The sequence below is a fragment of the Anopheles stephensi genome, chromosome 3 (assembly GCF_013141755.1).
Source record: "Anopheles stephensi strain Indian chromosome 3, UCI_ANSTEP_V1.0, whole genome shotgun sequence".
Lineage (NCBI taxonomy): Eukaryota > Metazoa > Arthropoda > Insecta > Diptera > Culicidae > Anopheles > Anopheles stephensi.
This window is the reverse complement of record NC_050203.1, coordinates 71790350-71804706: the sequence shown is the minus strand read 5'-3', so window position 1 is coordinate 71804706 and position 14357 is coordinate 71790350. Positions and strand designations below refer to the sequence as shown.

Here is a 14357-nt window from a genome sequence, read left to right as displayed (position 1 = left end):
GTAAAGTTTTCCGTTTGCATAATTTCACCCGAACTCGCACGTGGAAGGAACGATTATGGTTGTGCTGTAGTTGAAGAAACTATAAACAATCTGCTGGCAAAGAGCAAATATTTATGCTTTACAAGCCAGCACAATTTATAGCAGGAATCTAATAACACGAGCAAAAGAAAAAACAGACCGCTTCTCGTCCTCCGTTGGAAGCTTTATTGAAGCAGGTTAGAGCAGAGACTTGCCTCTCAATTAACGGGGCCGCACACTATTCCATTCAACTTTTTTATTGCTCTTCCCTAACCCTAATGGACCCGGTAGGAAGCTGACCGAGAATCCTTTTACCGGTTTAGGGGTGCAAATTCTATTTATGAAACAATTCTGTGACATGAAGGAATCCCTTTTGTTCTCTGAAGCACCCTTATAAGCCACAATACAGCAAACCAGAACAAGAACACGTTACGACGTGCTGCCATGCTGCATCACCAGCAAAACGGTGAAATGGAAAGTATGTTTTACTCTGCGGGTAAACGCATCCCCCAACGCACCTGATTGATAGGACCCTCTCGATCTACGCCCCTCGCGATCGGGAGACCCTCTGCCGAAGGTACACAACTCGCACTCGCTCTACATGCCATCGGAGTCCTCATAACCGTTGTGTGCCACCGATCGAGGTGCTAACGGAGGAGGTGTTCCACTTTATGTTTCATTTCACACGCGTCAGGTAGACCGGGTGTAAGCCAACATTAGCATAACACATTGACCTCTCATGCGGGGTATGCGGATGTGTACCCGGCTGTGCGCTGTTGCGCTGCACACGTGATTTGCTACCTGTAGATCCTTAACGGGTGTACCGTACACCGAGATGCACGATCGAACACGTCCCCGTTGTACCTTGCTTCCAATGTTTGCGATCGTGTTGGAACAGTAACGCCCTCTGTTTTACTCTCTGCACAGCATCCTGCCTTTACCTTCTGGAAGGCTGTTGCTCACGTAGTCCCAAAGGTAGACCATCTGGCGGTGCAGGTCAACGGGAAGGATTGGACATGCTATTACGGGTGGTCCTGACACAGGTCAGGTCAAGAGTGTTCTTTCACTATTTAACCTACGCTCACCGGTATGTCAGACATCATTCGCTTTCGGAAACCTGAGCAGAGCACAACTTGGTGTGATCATCTCATCCCGTGTGTGCCTTAACGCAATTGTAACGATTACCGTTCTCGAGCACATCCAGTGTGATTATTCTCTGTGACTCAATTATTCCGTGCTATCAATCAACCACCATGTGCAGCTACGCCGAACACAGTGGCAATCAGCGTGACAACATGTGCTGGTGCTTCGAGGAAATCAGCCTCATGCTGTTGGTGCAACGAATCCTGATGTATCTGTGGTATCGGCTACTGCTGAAGATGTTTCCCCGGCTGAGCGTACTGCCGAACTGCCACGAATGCTCGCCCCGGCGCAGCCTTCCCTGCGGTCAGCTAGCCGACGAGTACTGGAAGGCATCGTACTTCTCGCGCACCCTACAACAAACGCAAGGTCATCTGTACGATAACAAACTGCAGCAAGCGTTCCCACCGGCCGGATTCTGGTAAGTTAACGACAGCGTCGCTCTGTTTCCTGTATCATTATTTAACTAATTCCCAAATTCACTCTGTTTTTTTTCTTTACAGTAAACACATCCCATCGGAACCACCAGCATACGAGGAAGCGATCATGCCATACGAGGAGGACCTCTTGGAGGAGGAAAACTTTAACTTCAACTGTAGCGACATTAGCCACGTGTATCAGAGCACCTTTCTGGATGAGTACGACGAGTGTCTGCTGGCGGAGGCGGATATTGCGTGGGATATGCCCGTGCCCGATCCGAAACCAAAGGACCAATGTCAGTTGGATGAGGAAATTTCGCTTCTCCTGAACGATTACTACATCGACGACGATTTGGACGATCACCTACAAATGGCAGCGTACGAGACGGCGATCGGGAACAGCTTTTTCGGTGATTCGTGGATGGAGTAATTGTGATATGATACAGACAGTTCCTTAAGTTAAGAGAGTGTTCCGCTTGTAAATACGACCCTAGGTTAGAGGATAGATTAAGCTAAACGTGATAGGTTTTAAATTTATCATTAACAATCAAGAATATAATTTACGATGTTTAAAATTTAAATGCGTTGCTGTGTGGGAAGAATTATGTTGAGCTTTTTGAACGTCTTTCGAACGAACTTTTCGTGGATTATCGTGTGAGGATTTACTTTGAAAGCCTTTTACTGTTTGTTCCGGTGCTTTGTCAATAGAGTCTATCTTTCATTTGCCTGATAAATTTCTAAAGAGATTTAAACTAATCTTTTCTGAGCTTCCCATTCACTTGATGCATACAGGTAGGCAGTTTTTTCTTTCAACGTTTCTATTATGCATATATTCAAGCGGACAGTTTTTCTCTGTTGTACGCGTCGTGCTTTCTCTCTGAGTACGTACTACAGGCCCTGACAGTGACAGTTCATTTCCTCGTATAAATCACTTCTTACTTGCAAAAACCTACACCGGATCCGATCCCACCATATTCCAGTGATTGAGGTTAGGTGCTTTTCCAAACAACGCGTGCCACTTTCAGTCCACAAAAACAATACCATTCCAGAAAGCAGGTCACAGTGCAACATTGCATAGAGCAAAAAGGGAAGGTTTTTTTTATTCCCTGTTCCTCGTTCCCTTTCGAGAGCTTATAACTGCTTCCATCGCGTGTAACACTTGTACGCGTCCTGAGAGCCAGCTGGCAAAGTGTACCCACCACTACTGACTGTTGGCCTTTGCTGGACGGTGTCCGGTCGATGCACGGTCCAGCGAAACCTACCAGCTTTGCCAACGAAAGCGCACAGAAGCTAGAGAGAAAAAGAGAAAGAGTGAAACTACAGAAAAAGGGCACCCTACTGCCCTGAAACAAGCTAGATTAGTTCTGGGCCACCGACATTTACGCTTTTCGTTGGTCCGATTCTTTACGGCGCGCGTTCTGGCTTCGATGCTTCATGCTCCGGCCATCTTTTGCCGCACCCGGCACAAAGTGCATCCCGACGAACAGCTAGCGCGCTACTGTCCGCCACTGATCGATATCACACACATTCGCGCCCGTTGTGCCTGTGCAGACCATCAAAGTGCGCTCCTCGGGGTGAAATTGGGGCAGCTAGTTTGATTTTCTGCTGCAACCACAGGATTTACTTGGGCGCTTTGTGCACAGTTGGACAGTTGCACTGGTTGACCAAGTTTTAATGGACTTGGAGCACTTGTTCCACGTTACATGCACAAGCGTGCAGCGACGCGCCGTACACATGAACAAACATGTGGACAAATGGGCAGAAGAGAAGCAATTACACAACCTTCCCATCGTACAGAGAGAATTCTTGATTGGTGGTACTACTTTTCAATCATGGGTTGGGTATCACGGAAAAAAATGGTTCCCTGCGACGGACCGCTAATTTGTTGTGGCCGGCGTTTCGTGCCGAGACCTCGATCGGAAAAGTGAAAATTATAACCTCACATTTAACCACTGAGTAATGATATTTGTTGAGCACAGAACGCGGGTTTGCCGCATATGTTGTTGTATGGGTTGGGATTTTTATTTATTGTGAGAACGGGTCCATGGAACATTGGTTGTGGTTGTGGTTAACGTGTGCGCCCCCAATATGTTTTTACTGTTTAAAGAGGCAACTTTAGTGCTTTTCTATCAATTTTATGCTCTTGCCAACATGTCACACGATACTTTGATGTTCGCCTTTCGAAAAGAAACCATTTCCTGGCCTGCAATGAAGATAACGCAGAGCTCCGTAATTTAGTTAACAGCTCGACTGTCACCAGCAACCAGATATCGACAGCAGGGAACGGCCCTCAACCATATGCTGTGAAAGTTGTACTGGCCGTTTTCTGTCACTGGCGCTAATTTGCAGCCATTTCGTGCAACAGATTCGTTTATCCCTATTAAGACGCACCAAACAGATGGGCACATTATCGGATTGTGTATGTGTAGGGAGGATTCCACACACACCCGTGGATACAGCGTCGGCAAGAATCGAACCGAAAGACCAAAGAGCTGCTATCTACAGGCAGCGGAGTAATCCTACTGCTAAACTTATCATGCGATATAAATTAGCTAACGGTCTTGGTTGCTTTCTTTTGTTTTCCTGATGTCCCAATTTTGGGATTTTGGCTAATAGGGGCCCGCGTTAGGGTCAGGGACATACCACCACTCCCACAAAACTTTCGGCAGGCATTTGGTGCTATGGTGTACCGTTTTTTCCCCCCGTACAGGCTCGATACTGATTAAACCTGACAAGCCCATCCGAATGGTGCTGCTATCCACGCGTTTCTGATGGAAGTTTGTGATGTTCCAGAGGGACAGCTTAAAGACAGCCATTGTCCATAGGCCCACTGGACACTTGGTAGTCGAAACACATGGGACGCATCCGCTTCCGTTTTGGATGTATTTACGCTTGGTCACTCTCAATCACGTCGTCGTTTCCCTGTGTTTAAACGCCCAAACGCATAGTGACGTATTCATCCCGTCGAAGTGACATTCGAAGCTACCGGTACTTGCCCTTGTGTGTCCGGATGTAAACGATACGGTGAATTCATTTCCAAACACTAGACGCTAGAGAAACTCGTATCGGGCTTCCGGAGATGTGCCCTTGGGATGGACTGTACAGAACGTGTTTAGCCTTAGGACGGGCACACCCAAATGGGGTTGACTGACAAGAAATAAAGACTGATCCCGAGCGGCCCCGAGGGAAGCCGGTTTGGTCCGTTTTTGCCTTAAAGCGACGGGCAGAATAGATTGGCTGCTGACGGTTGGGCCATTTTCGCTCTCTGCTTCCTTCGCTACGCGATTCTATTTTTGCTAAAGCCTCAGGGTGACCAGCACATCGCACTTGTCGAGGGCACAAATGCAACGTTAAACTATCCGGAACGGCGAGACTGAAATGTGCTTACCCGCCCCGCGGCTGGATGGACTTCCTTCTTTTCACTGTGGTGAGAAGTTTTTATAGTAGTAGCTTCGTGCACTCGTCGTTTCCAGTGGCAGTGGAAATGATCCGCGAAATATCTTCCCTCCGGAGCAGGTCGGGCATTCTGCTGCTCGCCCGTCGGGAGTTCGAGAGTGCTGGATCGAGATTTTAATGACGTCCACGACCATCACCATCGTCATGATGTTAATGGTGATTACTTACTCCCGACTACAGGTCCTTCGGTCTGTTTGGTTTTCGGTAAGGTTCGTGGTGTGCGTCCTGTCCGACCTGGGGCTGGTCGGGTATCACGTGTTTTATCTTCTCCTTTTGCTAGTATGTTTTAGAACAAATTGGAACTTTGATTTTAATGCACCCCACAGGAAGCTCCCCCCCCCACCCCACGGGTTTGTGTTTGTATGCACCGCCGGAACATCATGACACTTGTTACGGAGGATGTTGGCAGGATTGCAATGAGGAAGAGGGGGAGTGTATTAAGCAATTTGCTTAATGAACAATATCCGGGCTGAAGTGTTGTTCGGTTTTCTACGTACGTTGAACGACGCTGCATTATGAGGTTAATTAGTTTTGATAAAATGAAAGCAGACAATTACTTTTTTAGAAAATTTACGTTGAAAACTTATCTAGCAGAGATTCAAATTATGACTGGATCCTGGTCACGTCACCATTTTCGATTTGAAATGTAAAAAAACCCTGTTCGCGAATTGCATACCTTCAGGCTAACATACTTAGGATAAAACTAAACGCCTAAAGTTATGCAATTTCCTAATGAAATCGTTGTTTTACACCATTATAACAAATAACGATTCTTTTAATAATCTTTTTTACATCTTTTCTAGTAGCATCCTTCTAAAAAGTAAACAGACGATTATGAGGCTTAAATCGTCTGGCCGTCTCTGCCATCGAAGACACGGACAGGTCATGATGCCAAGAGGCGACTTTAGCATCACAAACAACTTTTTTTGTCCGAGCACACACACACACACACCAGCTCACAGACCGGAGTCTCATGTACATATTAAAAAAGTCTTTCCAACTATTTTTTACTCCGTCCTGATAATCTGGCAAAGAACGCAGTGTGATGCAGCAAAATCGGTACGTTTCGGGGAGCGAGTTGCGTTTCTTGCACGAATGCATCATTTTGCTGCAACAGCGCAGGAAAAAGTTGATCCCTCTGCTCATTTTATGGCTTTCTGCTTTTTTGTCTGCGTGCTCTCTATCTGTCTCTCTCTCACCATAGAATCGGGACCCCGTCTTACTTCCGTGCGTGGTCGGGAAGTTTTCCACAACACAAATTTGAGATGAAGTTATCGTTTTTCACCAGCTTTCCTTGACCCTAATCCATGCTGGCGTTTGGCCGAATCGATGAAGTCTTGCTAGAAGGATTTGCTCTGATTGCAAATGATAGTGCCAGTGGCCGCGTGCAAAGAAACAGCCAAGAAGAAACCCACGGGAAAGCAAACAAGACGGAACTTTCTTATGTGTTCCGCGTCGTCTGCTTGCCAGCGAAATGCTTGCGGTGCTTGGCAGTAAATGAGATGATTCGCATCTCTCGGCAATGCTGAACGTACGGAAGCAGCAACTTTTCCACCGATTGTTTGTCCGGTTAAGCCGGGAGCTAAAGCATTTTCCTGTGGAAGATGATCCCCTACACGTTCGACCGAGTGGTCTGTGCGGTTGAGCAAATATTTCCTGTTTGCTTGAAATCAAACTCCGAGATGAAAGTAACGGTGGCAACAACAACAACAAAAGCTACCCTTCAAGCAAATTGGATAATTCTCCTCACAGTGAACTATTTATACAGCATAAAAATTTTCTTACACCACCTCTCGGCTTACGAGGCGAAAATTAAAGTTGCTCCACCTTATCGTTTCTAATCTGCCCCAAAAGTTGGGTAAATCAAAATCCCATAAAAAAGTGGGCAACAGCTTGTAATTTGCCAACCCAAAAAAAAAAACTCTAGCGCGCCCCTTTATCGCCGACACGATAATACTTGTACCCCGGGAGGAGATCTCGAGCGGTCCTCTTAATCATCAGCATCAAGTACGTCCTTCAAGCGGAGCCAACAAGAAGCAGCGTCCGTCGTTTAGAAGACTTTCTGCCTCGGGGTTTTTCCCCCATTCGTACCCCGTTCGCATCAACACGGACGAGCGACAAGGAAAACGGTTTTCGGGTTTCTACCCGAAACGCCCGTTTACGCCCGAGCGAAGTGACAAGAGCGTGACAGCGTTCAAGCACCCTTCAACTTATGAGCGTTCGCCCTCGATTGCCGTTAGAGGAGCAAAACAAAAAAAAACAGGGCTACAATAAAAATTAAATGGACAGTTTTTCTTTTATTTTCACCTTAGGGCAGGGTGAAGCAGCTTGTACTGCCTTGTTGAAGGGAGGCTAAAACCAAATTCTCCAAGCTAAAAACTGATGGAAGGATTCGATTCGGTGTCATTGATGGGATAAGAAAAAGGGCGAAGAAACAAAAACAGCTGCAGGGAGGATGTTTGGCAAGGCGAGATGTGGAAAGCAGCTTTCTTTTATGATGAGCCGCTGGGAAAATAGGGAAAAACAACTTTGTTTTTCTTTCACACATATTTTTCAGAACGAAGCGCAAAAAAAACACCCGAAGAGTTGGATCAGAGTCTTGAAAAATTGCACAAAAAAGTGGGTTTCCCGTTTTTCGGAGGTTGCAAATCGGAAATTCATCTCTTTTTAAGAACCAGCATTAGAACATAATACAAAACTTGTTGTTTTCGCTGTTGGTATTTCGTTATCTCAGTGAGTGAGGAAAAAGTCTCACAACTGGTGGAGGTTCTTCCGTTTTTGCTTTGCCTTCGTCCAGCAATAACCATTTAGACCAGAATTGGGCTTACTGGGGATAGTAGACAAAAACTCACTAAAAGGTCATTTACGGCATGCTAGGGGGCGAAAAGATCCAGGCTCCAGGGGCATTTTTAATGGATCATTTGTTTTTATTTACGGCTTCGGAATATTGACGCTTCACCAGGATCCATAGCCGGCTTTTTGAGCCTTGGACGTTGAGATATCCTAAAAGGTTTACTCTGATAAGAAGGGTATTCAAGCTCATAGATAAAGCATCACCATTTGCTTTTGTTTACTTTAGAAGGCTTCTGAAATTAATAGCATTTTTTACAATATAAAATGTATCTAGTTGTAAATGAACTAAATTCCCAGTTTGTTAAAAATCTTGAGGTGCGCCTAGATGTATGCAATTTATTTAAGAGTTTAATTGCCTAGGTGATGGTGATCACTTGGGACTAATCTCTCTGAAGGCTTGTTTGATGATACTGCCTCGTTGTGTTGGACTTTGCTACTTGCGTGGTTTAGTTTGCGGTCTTGCGAGGCTTAGGTTTAGATTAGAACATAACGTTAGCATACTTTCGGGTGCTTCGAGGTTGTACACAACCCAACGAAAGACTGTAGTTTAATTTATAAAATACCTTTTAACAGTAAGCTATACACTGTAGCTTATCGAAAGTTCCCCAAGTCCTTAATGTATGCAATTAGTGTAATACGATGTCACACTCGTAGTTTTTAGAGTCTTCCAAGCTATGACTGAGGTATATTGCATAAATTCAGGCTCCAGGTATAGCTCCTATATTTGCATTAAACAAAATTATAATAATTTAAATGATTCCTTTCATTAAGCATCACGTTTCTTCCAACAAAAAAAATTATTAGCTCACAAGCTTCAAACAAGCGGAAAGCAAGCACACACGACCAACCTACCTCTCATGCTCAACACTACAAGTTGAAAGATTTTCCTGCAAAATTTGCATATTCCCGTGCTGAACGGTTCTTAATTTTTTGGGCGCAAAACTTTTCGCTAAAACTATTATCATTAGCCGCAGTATTAGCAGTGTCTCGCTGGTGCTGCTCGGTGATATTAACTCTCTCGACGGTGTAGTTAGTAGTGCGACAAAGTTAAGCGAACGAACTCCGAAACGCTGACGAACGTGGTGGCGTGGTATTAGCATCAAACTTTGTCCCTGTTTCGGTACTACCCAACAAAACAAGTGGTAAGAAAGGTGGTAAGGCTTTCAGCCACATCAAACTCTTTCTCTCGCTCTCTCTTTTCCTCTGTTGCCTACACCTAGAGGCTAAGCTTGTACTGGGTGTGATTTTCCAACCCACATAGGGAAGAAAGTCCAGCTCTTTCCGAAGCGTTAAGATCACCTTCATGTGGTGTGGTGGCACCTTTTGCTGCTGTAAAGTAGGGTTTCGAGCACTGTAAACTAATTTATGGTAAATCTGTTGTACAACACGGAGAGTTGTGGGGTTCGTATGCGGAAAAGCAGGAACAATCATTTCTCTCTCTCTCTCTCTCTCTCTCTCGCTCTCTCTCTCTTTCTTTTCCACCAGGGCAGAACAGAACACATCACCCAAGAGGATACGCTCTTTCCTTTCGACGGATGCTTTTGATAGCAATTTGCACCGCATTTTCATCCTGCCGTTGTATTCGAGACCCGTTTCCGGCAGCAGCAGCAGCAGCAGCATCAGGTTCCACATCTCGGAACCGGATGCCAAGTGGCTTTTCTCATTTTGGTCCATTTCCTCCACAAAACCAATAAAGTCGAAATGCGGATAAGCTTCCAGGCGCAAAGATTAGCAAAACCCCCCTTGATAAGAACTGGTGCCCTTCTTACGTCGGAAACCCTTCGCCTCCTTTGATGATGCAATTTAATGTCTTTATGGTTCGGTATTCTCGTAATCCTTGCAAATATCCAACACTTTATGTGCAACACAAACAAATTTGCTCTAGGTAAAGCTGAGACGAGCTGGGGCAGGATATAAAGTGTTGGGGGTTTTCCCCAGTGCTCCTCTGCAGTGGGCGGAAAATGGAAACAATTAAAATTGTTTTAATGCGCTCGGTCGTGTGTGGCAAGGATAGTCGTCAGGGAATGGGGAGGTTTGATGATGAAATTGTTCCAACGCACAGTCGTCCCAATGAGACACAATATTTATTCGTACAGACGAAAACAAGGGCGCGGCGTAACGTTCTTCCATAAATTTTTACCACCCAACCAATTCCGCAGAAAAGAAACACACGCTAAGTATGTGGTGGTGGTATTGGTGGATAAACCTAAGAGAGAAGAATGGAAGGAAAAACGCAAATCGCATGTATTGCCACTGTTCCCGGGAGCCACTTCTCTCCCTGCAAGGCTTCAACCGTGGCCGTGGTAGGTCATAAATAAAGTCATAAATTTCATTTTATACCAAACATAATTTTACCAGCGGCTTGTATCCGCGCCGTTTCGCCATCGCGCTTCCTCTCCGGGGAGGGATGCTGACTGACTTTTCTGGCAGCAGCCAAAAAGGAAAACATCATAATATAATCATTCCCACCATGAGGCCAACTCTCGTCGACGGGAAACGAGGGTGATGCGTTTGGCTAGGAGATCGACCACCTTTGTGAGCTTTGGGTGTGCGGGATCCTAGAGAGCAATGCGCAAACCTCCGGGAGAATAAAAACTCCAACGGAAGAAGGATTGGATTTGGAGTTGTGAGGAATCGATTTTTCTATGCCGCGAGACTGTAAGACACTGAACCACCTCTCCGTCCACAGTCTTATCCACAAACGAAGCACAAAAATCCTGTGGTACCGCCCAGTACCAGCAGCATATGGGTGCAGCAGGAAGTGGGTTACGTCTGGGATTTGATTATTGTGGGTAAGCTGTCGTTGCTCTCGTGTTGCTTTTGCCTCTGTCGCTGGTAGAGTGACTCCCCGGGTCTTGCATGTCGTGTGCCGAATGTTGCCTGTTGGCAACGTGGAAAATCAATTTTCCATAAGCGGCAGCAGAAGCATCAGCAATACGCTTGTGTTGATTGCAATCTGTTGCAGAAGTCCTCTGTTTCGCCCGGGGTCGGTCGGTCGGTTGCGGAACTCGAAATCAAGATGATGGGTTGGATCGTATAAGTTGCATCGTAAAGCCACCGCCCGTGCATGCTGGGGGTGTGCGCATCGTTTGCGTATTGCCACCGGGACTCGGAGTGGTGTGGTTCACTGCTAAGGACAAGAAACCGGAATAAAAAAAAACACGTTAAGATGGATAGAAGGTGTCGTTAAGGAGTGGAATCGTCAAATAGCTTAGGGGATGCTGGATTAAGGATCTCTTACGCTAGGTACTTTAAAGTGAGATAATATTTTCTGCTGAATGTTCGCCTGGACAGCTTGTCAGATTTTGTTTCAAATTATTTATTTTCTTGGATAATAATACCCATTGTGATCGTAATAACAGAAATCAAACTATTCCATTATCTCGAAGGCATAGAATCCAAGTGTTCAATGTTATACATGCCTTATGACAACTTCAGCTTCTAAAATGGTTCATTTTCGATTGGGCAGATAAGGTAAGAGAATCGCAACGCCTGTAGGTATGCAATTATTAACTTTTACAAGCATTTTTCATTATCCTTGGCAATTTTAGCTATTTTGTCTTTTTTATACAAGCTGGCCGTACTGTTATTGTCTGATAATTAATTGCATACCTTCAGGCGTCATATATCGACTTAAATTAATACTGTTAGGAAGTATAAAATAGATATGACATTTTTTTAAATCTCTTCGTTTCTGAATCTCAAAAGAGAACAAAGTCGGATCAATCATTTCACCTAAAGGTATGCAATTCACTTTACAAAATCCTCTTTTTGTTATTTACTTTTTAGATTTGTTAACGATCTTCTTTATTTTAAATTAGAATAATAAAAACGTCCATCCCTTACAAGTTTACAACTCTTTAAATGGCCTTTAAAAGCAAAATGCAATTGTTTGTGTCGCCCGTTTCATTCTTAAATAATCATACTCAACTCCATTCCATTCTTAAATATTCATAATAAGCAACAAAAAAAGTGCAATTTAATGCACCATCAACCATCATTTCCTTCATAGCAATGAACAAAATAAAAATATTTCCCCTTTTAGTGGTTTTTTAGCGGTCAACTACCTCCCAATCAGCATTAATGAAAACTTATGTCAGGAAAGTACAACTGTTATAGGCAAACAAAATCATAACCACAACGCCTTCCTGGCCGTGGCCGTTCGATAGAAAAACCTCATTAAGCAAAACCACTACACGGAACTCAATTTAACGCGGGTTTTACGGAAAGCGTGGCCAACTACGACCCGCGGTCAAATGGTAGCGTGTGTGTGTGGCACATTTTGGCACATAGAAGCTGTTGGTCCGATAATGCACGTAAATTGGATTGAAGTATAATCCCAACCTCAAACATACTCCATTTACCCAGCGGAGATGATGGGGAGGTAAGGGTGATCCTGCGGGGGAGGTGATTTAATGTCTATAAGTTCCCATTTTCGCGAGTTTGCGTGTGTGTCCACACGGGACGGGTTTGGGCGGTTGCTCCTACAATTATCGGCGGTGTTTTTGGACGAGCTCCAAACGTCCACCGAATCACCCGAAAAGGCCAAAGGCGTCCGATTTAATGACGAGCAGGGATTATTATTACTGTGCTCCTGGCTTCCACCATCCGCCACGTTTTAATGATGATAACGTTCGGATGCGGGTGCGCGACATCGAACGGGGGGACCAAACAAAATAGCTTAAACGCTTACCTTAAATAGGGATGGGAACCAAAAAGTAGCATGAAAAAAGCTCATACAGGTAAAACGTTCCAAACCCAACGATACTATCCGGTTGGGTATACATAAATGAGCAGAATCAACAACGCTACGGGAAGCCAAATTCCAATCGTCAGAAAATCGCAGAAATCGTCATAAACGACACGCCGACAAAAGAAGCCACAAATGGAGAAGCCACGTGGCGAGAGAGAGCAAGCAAAAAAGCAACTCGAACAAATCGAAATAAAATGCACATCTTCTCACCGCGACCTGATATCCCGATGGGAATTGCATGGAAAGAGCCGTGTCCGTTTTGCTTCCATGGGTCCGCACGGCAACTTCCTTTGTAGCTGGCAGGATTATTCGGTCGTTCTAGAGTGTCCTAGACGCGAGGAACAGGTTCGGTTACACGACTCAACCCCCGGTATCCAATAACCGTCCATTTGATGGCTATATTTAGCCGCTTGGACTTGGAAAGGGAGCATCATCATGATCAGCATTTAGTGCTTCGAACACAGTAGGTAGGAGCAAGACAGTACCACCGGTCTCAAGGCCTTTTGTGTATGTGTGCCATTTTTTTCTTCCTCCCTTCGAAACGACACTCCCCGGTCAAGTGTCGAAATAAATGGTGAGAAAAGGGCACACCTGTTTTTATATTCGTCCATTTGGTTTTCTTTGCGCCTGTTTTTTTTTTTTTTTTGCTTTTGATCACATAAGATTGAGGTTAGAGGGTTTAAGGATAAGCGTTGAATAATGTGCCATCTTCACATTGTACTTTCCTCTATCTGGATGGATATGGGTTGTCACAGATTTTTCCAAACCGCACCACAAATGATGACCACATGGCATTCGTGCCTTTATCGGTTGATTAAATATTTACCTCTGTTCGAGTAGTAGTAGTTCGTAAGTGTGTGTGTGCGTCCGTGTACGAATGAGGTTTGCAGTGTCCAGGAAACGAAAAGGAAACGAGCACGAACACAACGCACCACCCTAAAAAGCTCCCTCGCAGTCCCACCAAACAATCCGGGGGGTGTACGTTTAATCGCGTCATCAGTGTGTCATCATGTAGTCGTCCTGTCGTGTCCTGTATTGATGATGTTTATTGATTTTTCTTTTATTACGATTTTCTTTACAGGTCTCTAGCGTGTTTTCCGAGCACCAGGAACCGTATTGTCCGCAGCGTGTGATTGATATACATTTTTTCCCACCCGGTAAGTGTTTGCCCTCATGCGCAACTATTTATTCATGGTTTTTTTTAAGGGAAAAATTCACACCACTCCAGCTCCAGCAGTTGATGGAGACGCCCAGTAGTTCACGTTGGGAAGCGAATAGCCCGAGACACGTTTTATTGTCCAAGCATATGGTTATTTCTCTCTCTCTCTCTCTATCTCTCTCTTTCTCTCTCTCTCTCTCTCTATTTCGCTTCTCTGAAAATAGTTTACTCATTCATTTGCAATTACAGCACCATTCTTCGTGCTCCCCCCGTTTTTCCAAAAGGTTAAAAAGAAACAACAGCAGCAAAAAAACGCGCAACAGCGTGAAAACCAGCTGTGCCAGATGATAATAACAAAATTAACTACCACCCCGGTTGCTTTTCCCGGCTGCTGCTCCACCATCTCGCAACTTTCACGCTGTTCTGTGTTTGATGTTCGACGGTGCTGAAAGGCGAACTGTGCTATGTCACCAATAAAAATTCACTGGACCGTATTCCGCATCGTTCGGGCACGCGGTAATGCAATTGATGAAAGCGAGACGCAGAAAATCAAATAATT

At 44.9% G+C, this 14357-nt stretch overlaps 2 protein-coding genes across 3 annotated transcripts in view; both read left to right on the top strand.

Moving 5' to 3' along the window:
• Positions 1–14357, top strand: part of LOC118513472 (tRNA-dihydrouridine(16/17) synthase [NAD(P)(+)]-like) — an 87986-nt gene that overhangs the window by 35172 nt on the left and 38457 nt on the right. For both annotated transcript variants that reach the window (XM_036059265.1, XM_036059264.1), the window contains exon 3: positions 13721–13796. The gene's annotated coding sequence lies outside the window, so the exon portion shown is untranslated. The remainder of the gene's footprint in view (positions 1–13720; positions 13797–14357) is intronic.
• Positions 1106–2158, top strand: LOC118513475. Its single transcript, XM_036059268.1, has 2 exons — positions 1106–1579; positions 1662–2158. The coding sequence occupies exons 1-2, from the start codon at positions 1272–1274 to the stop codon at positions 2005–2007; spliced, it is 654 nt and encodes a 217-aa protein (XP_035915161.1). The 5' UTR covers positions 1106–1271; the 3' UTR covers positions 2008–2158.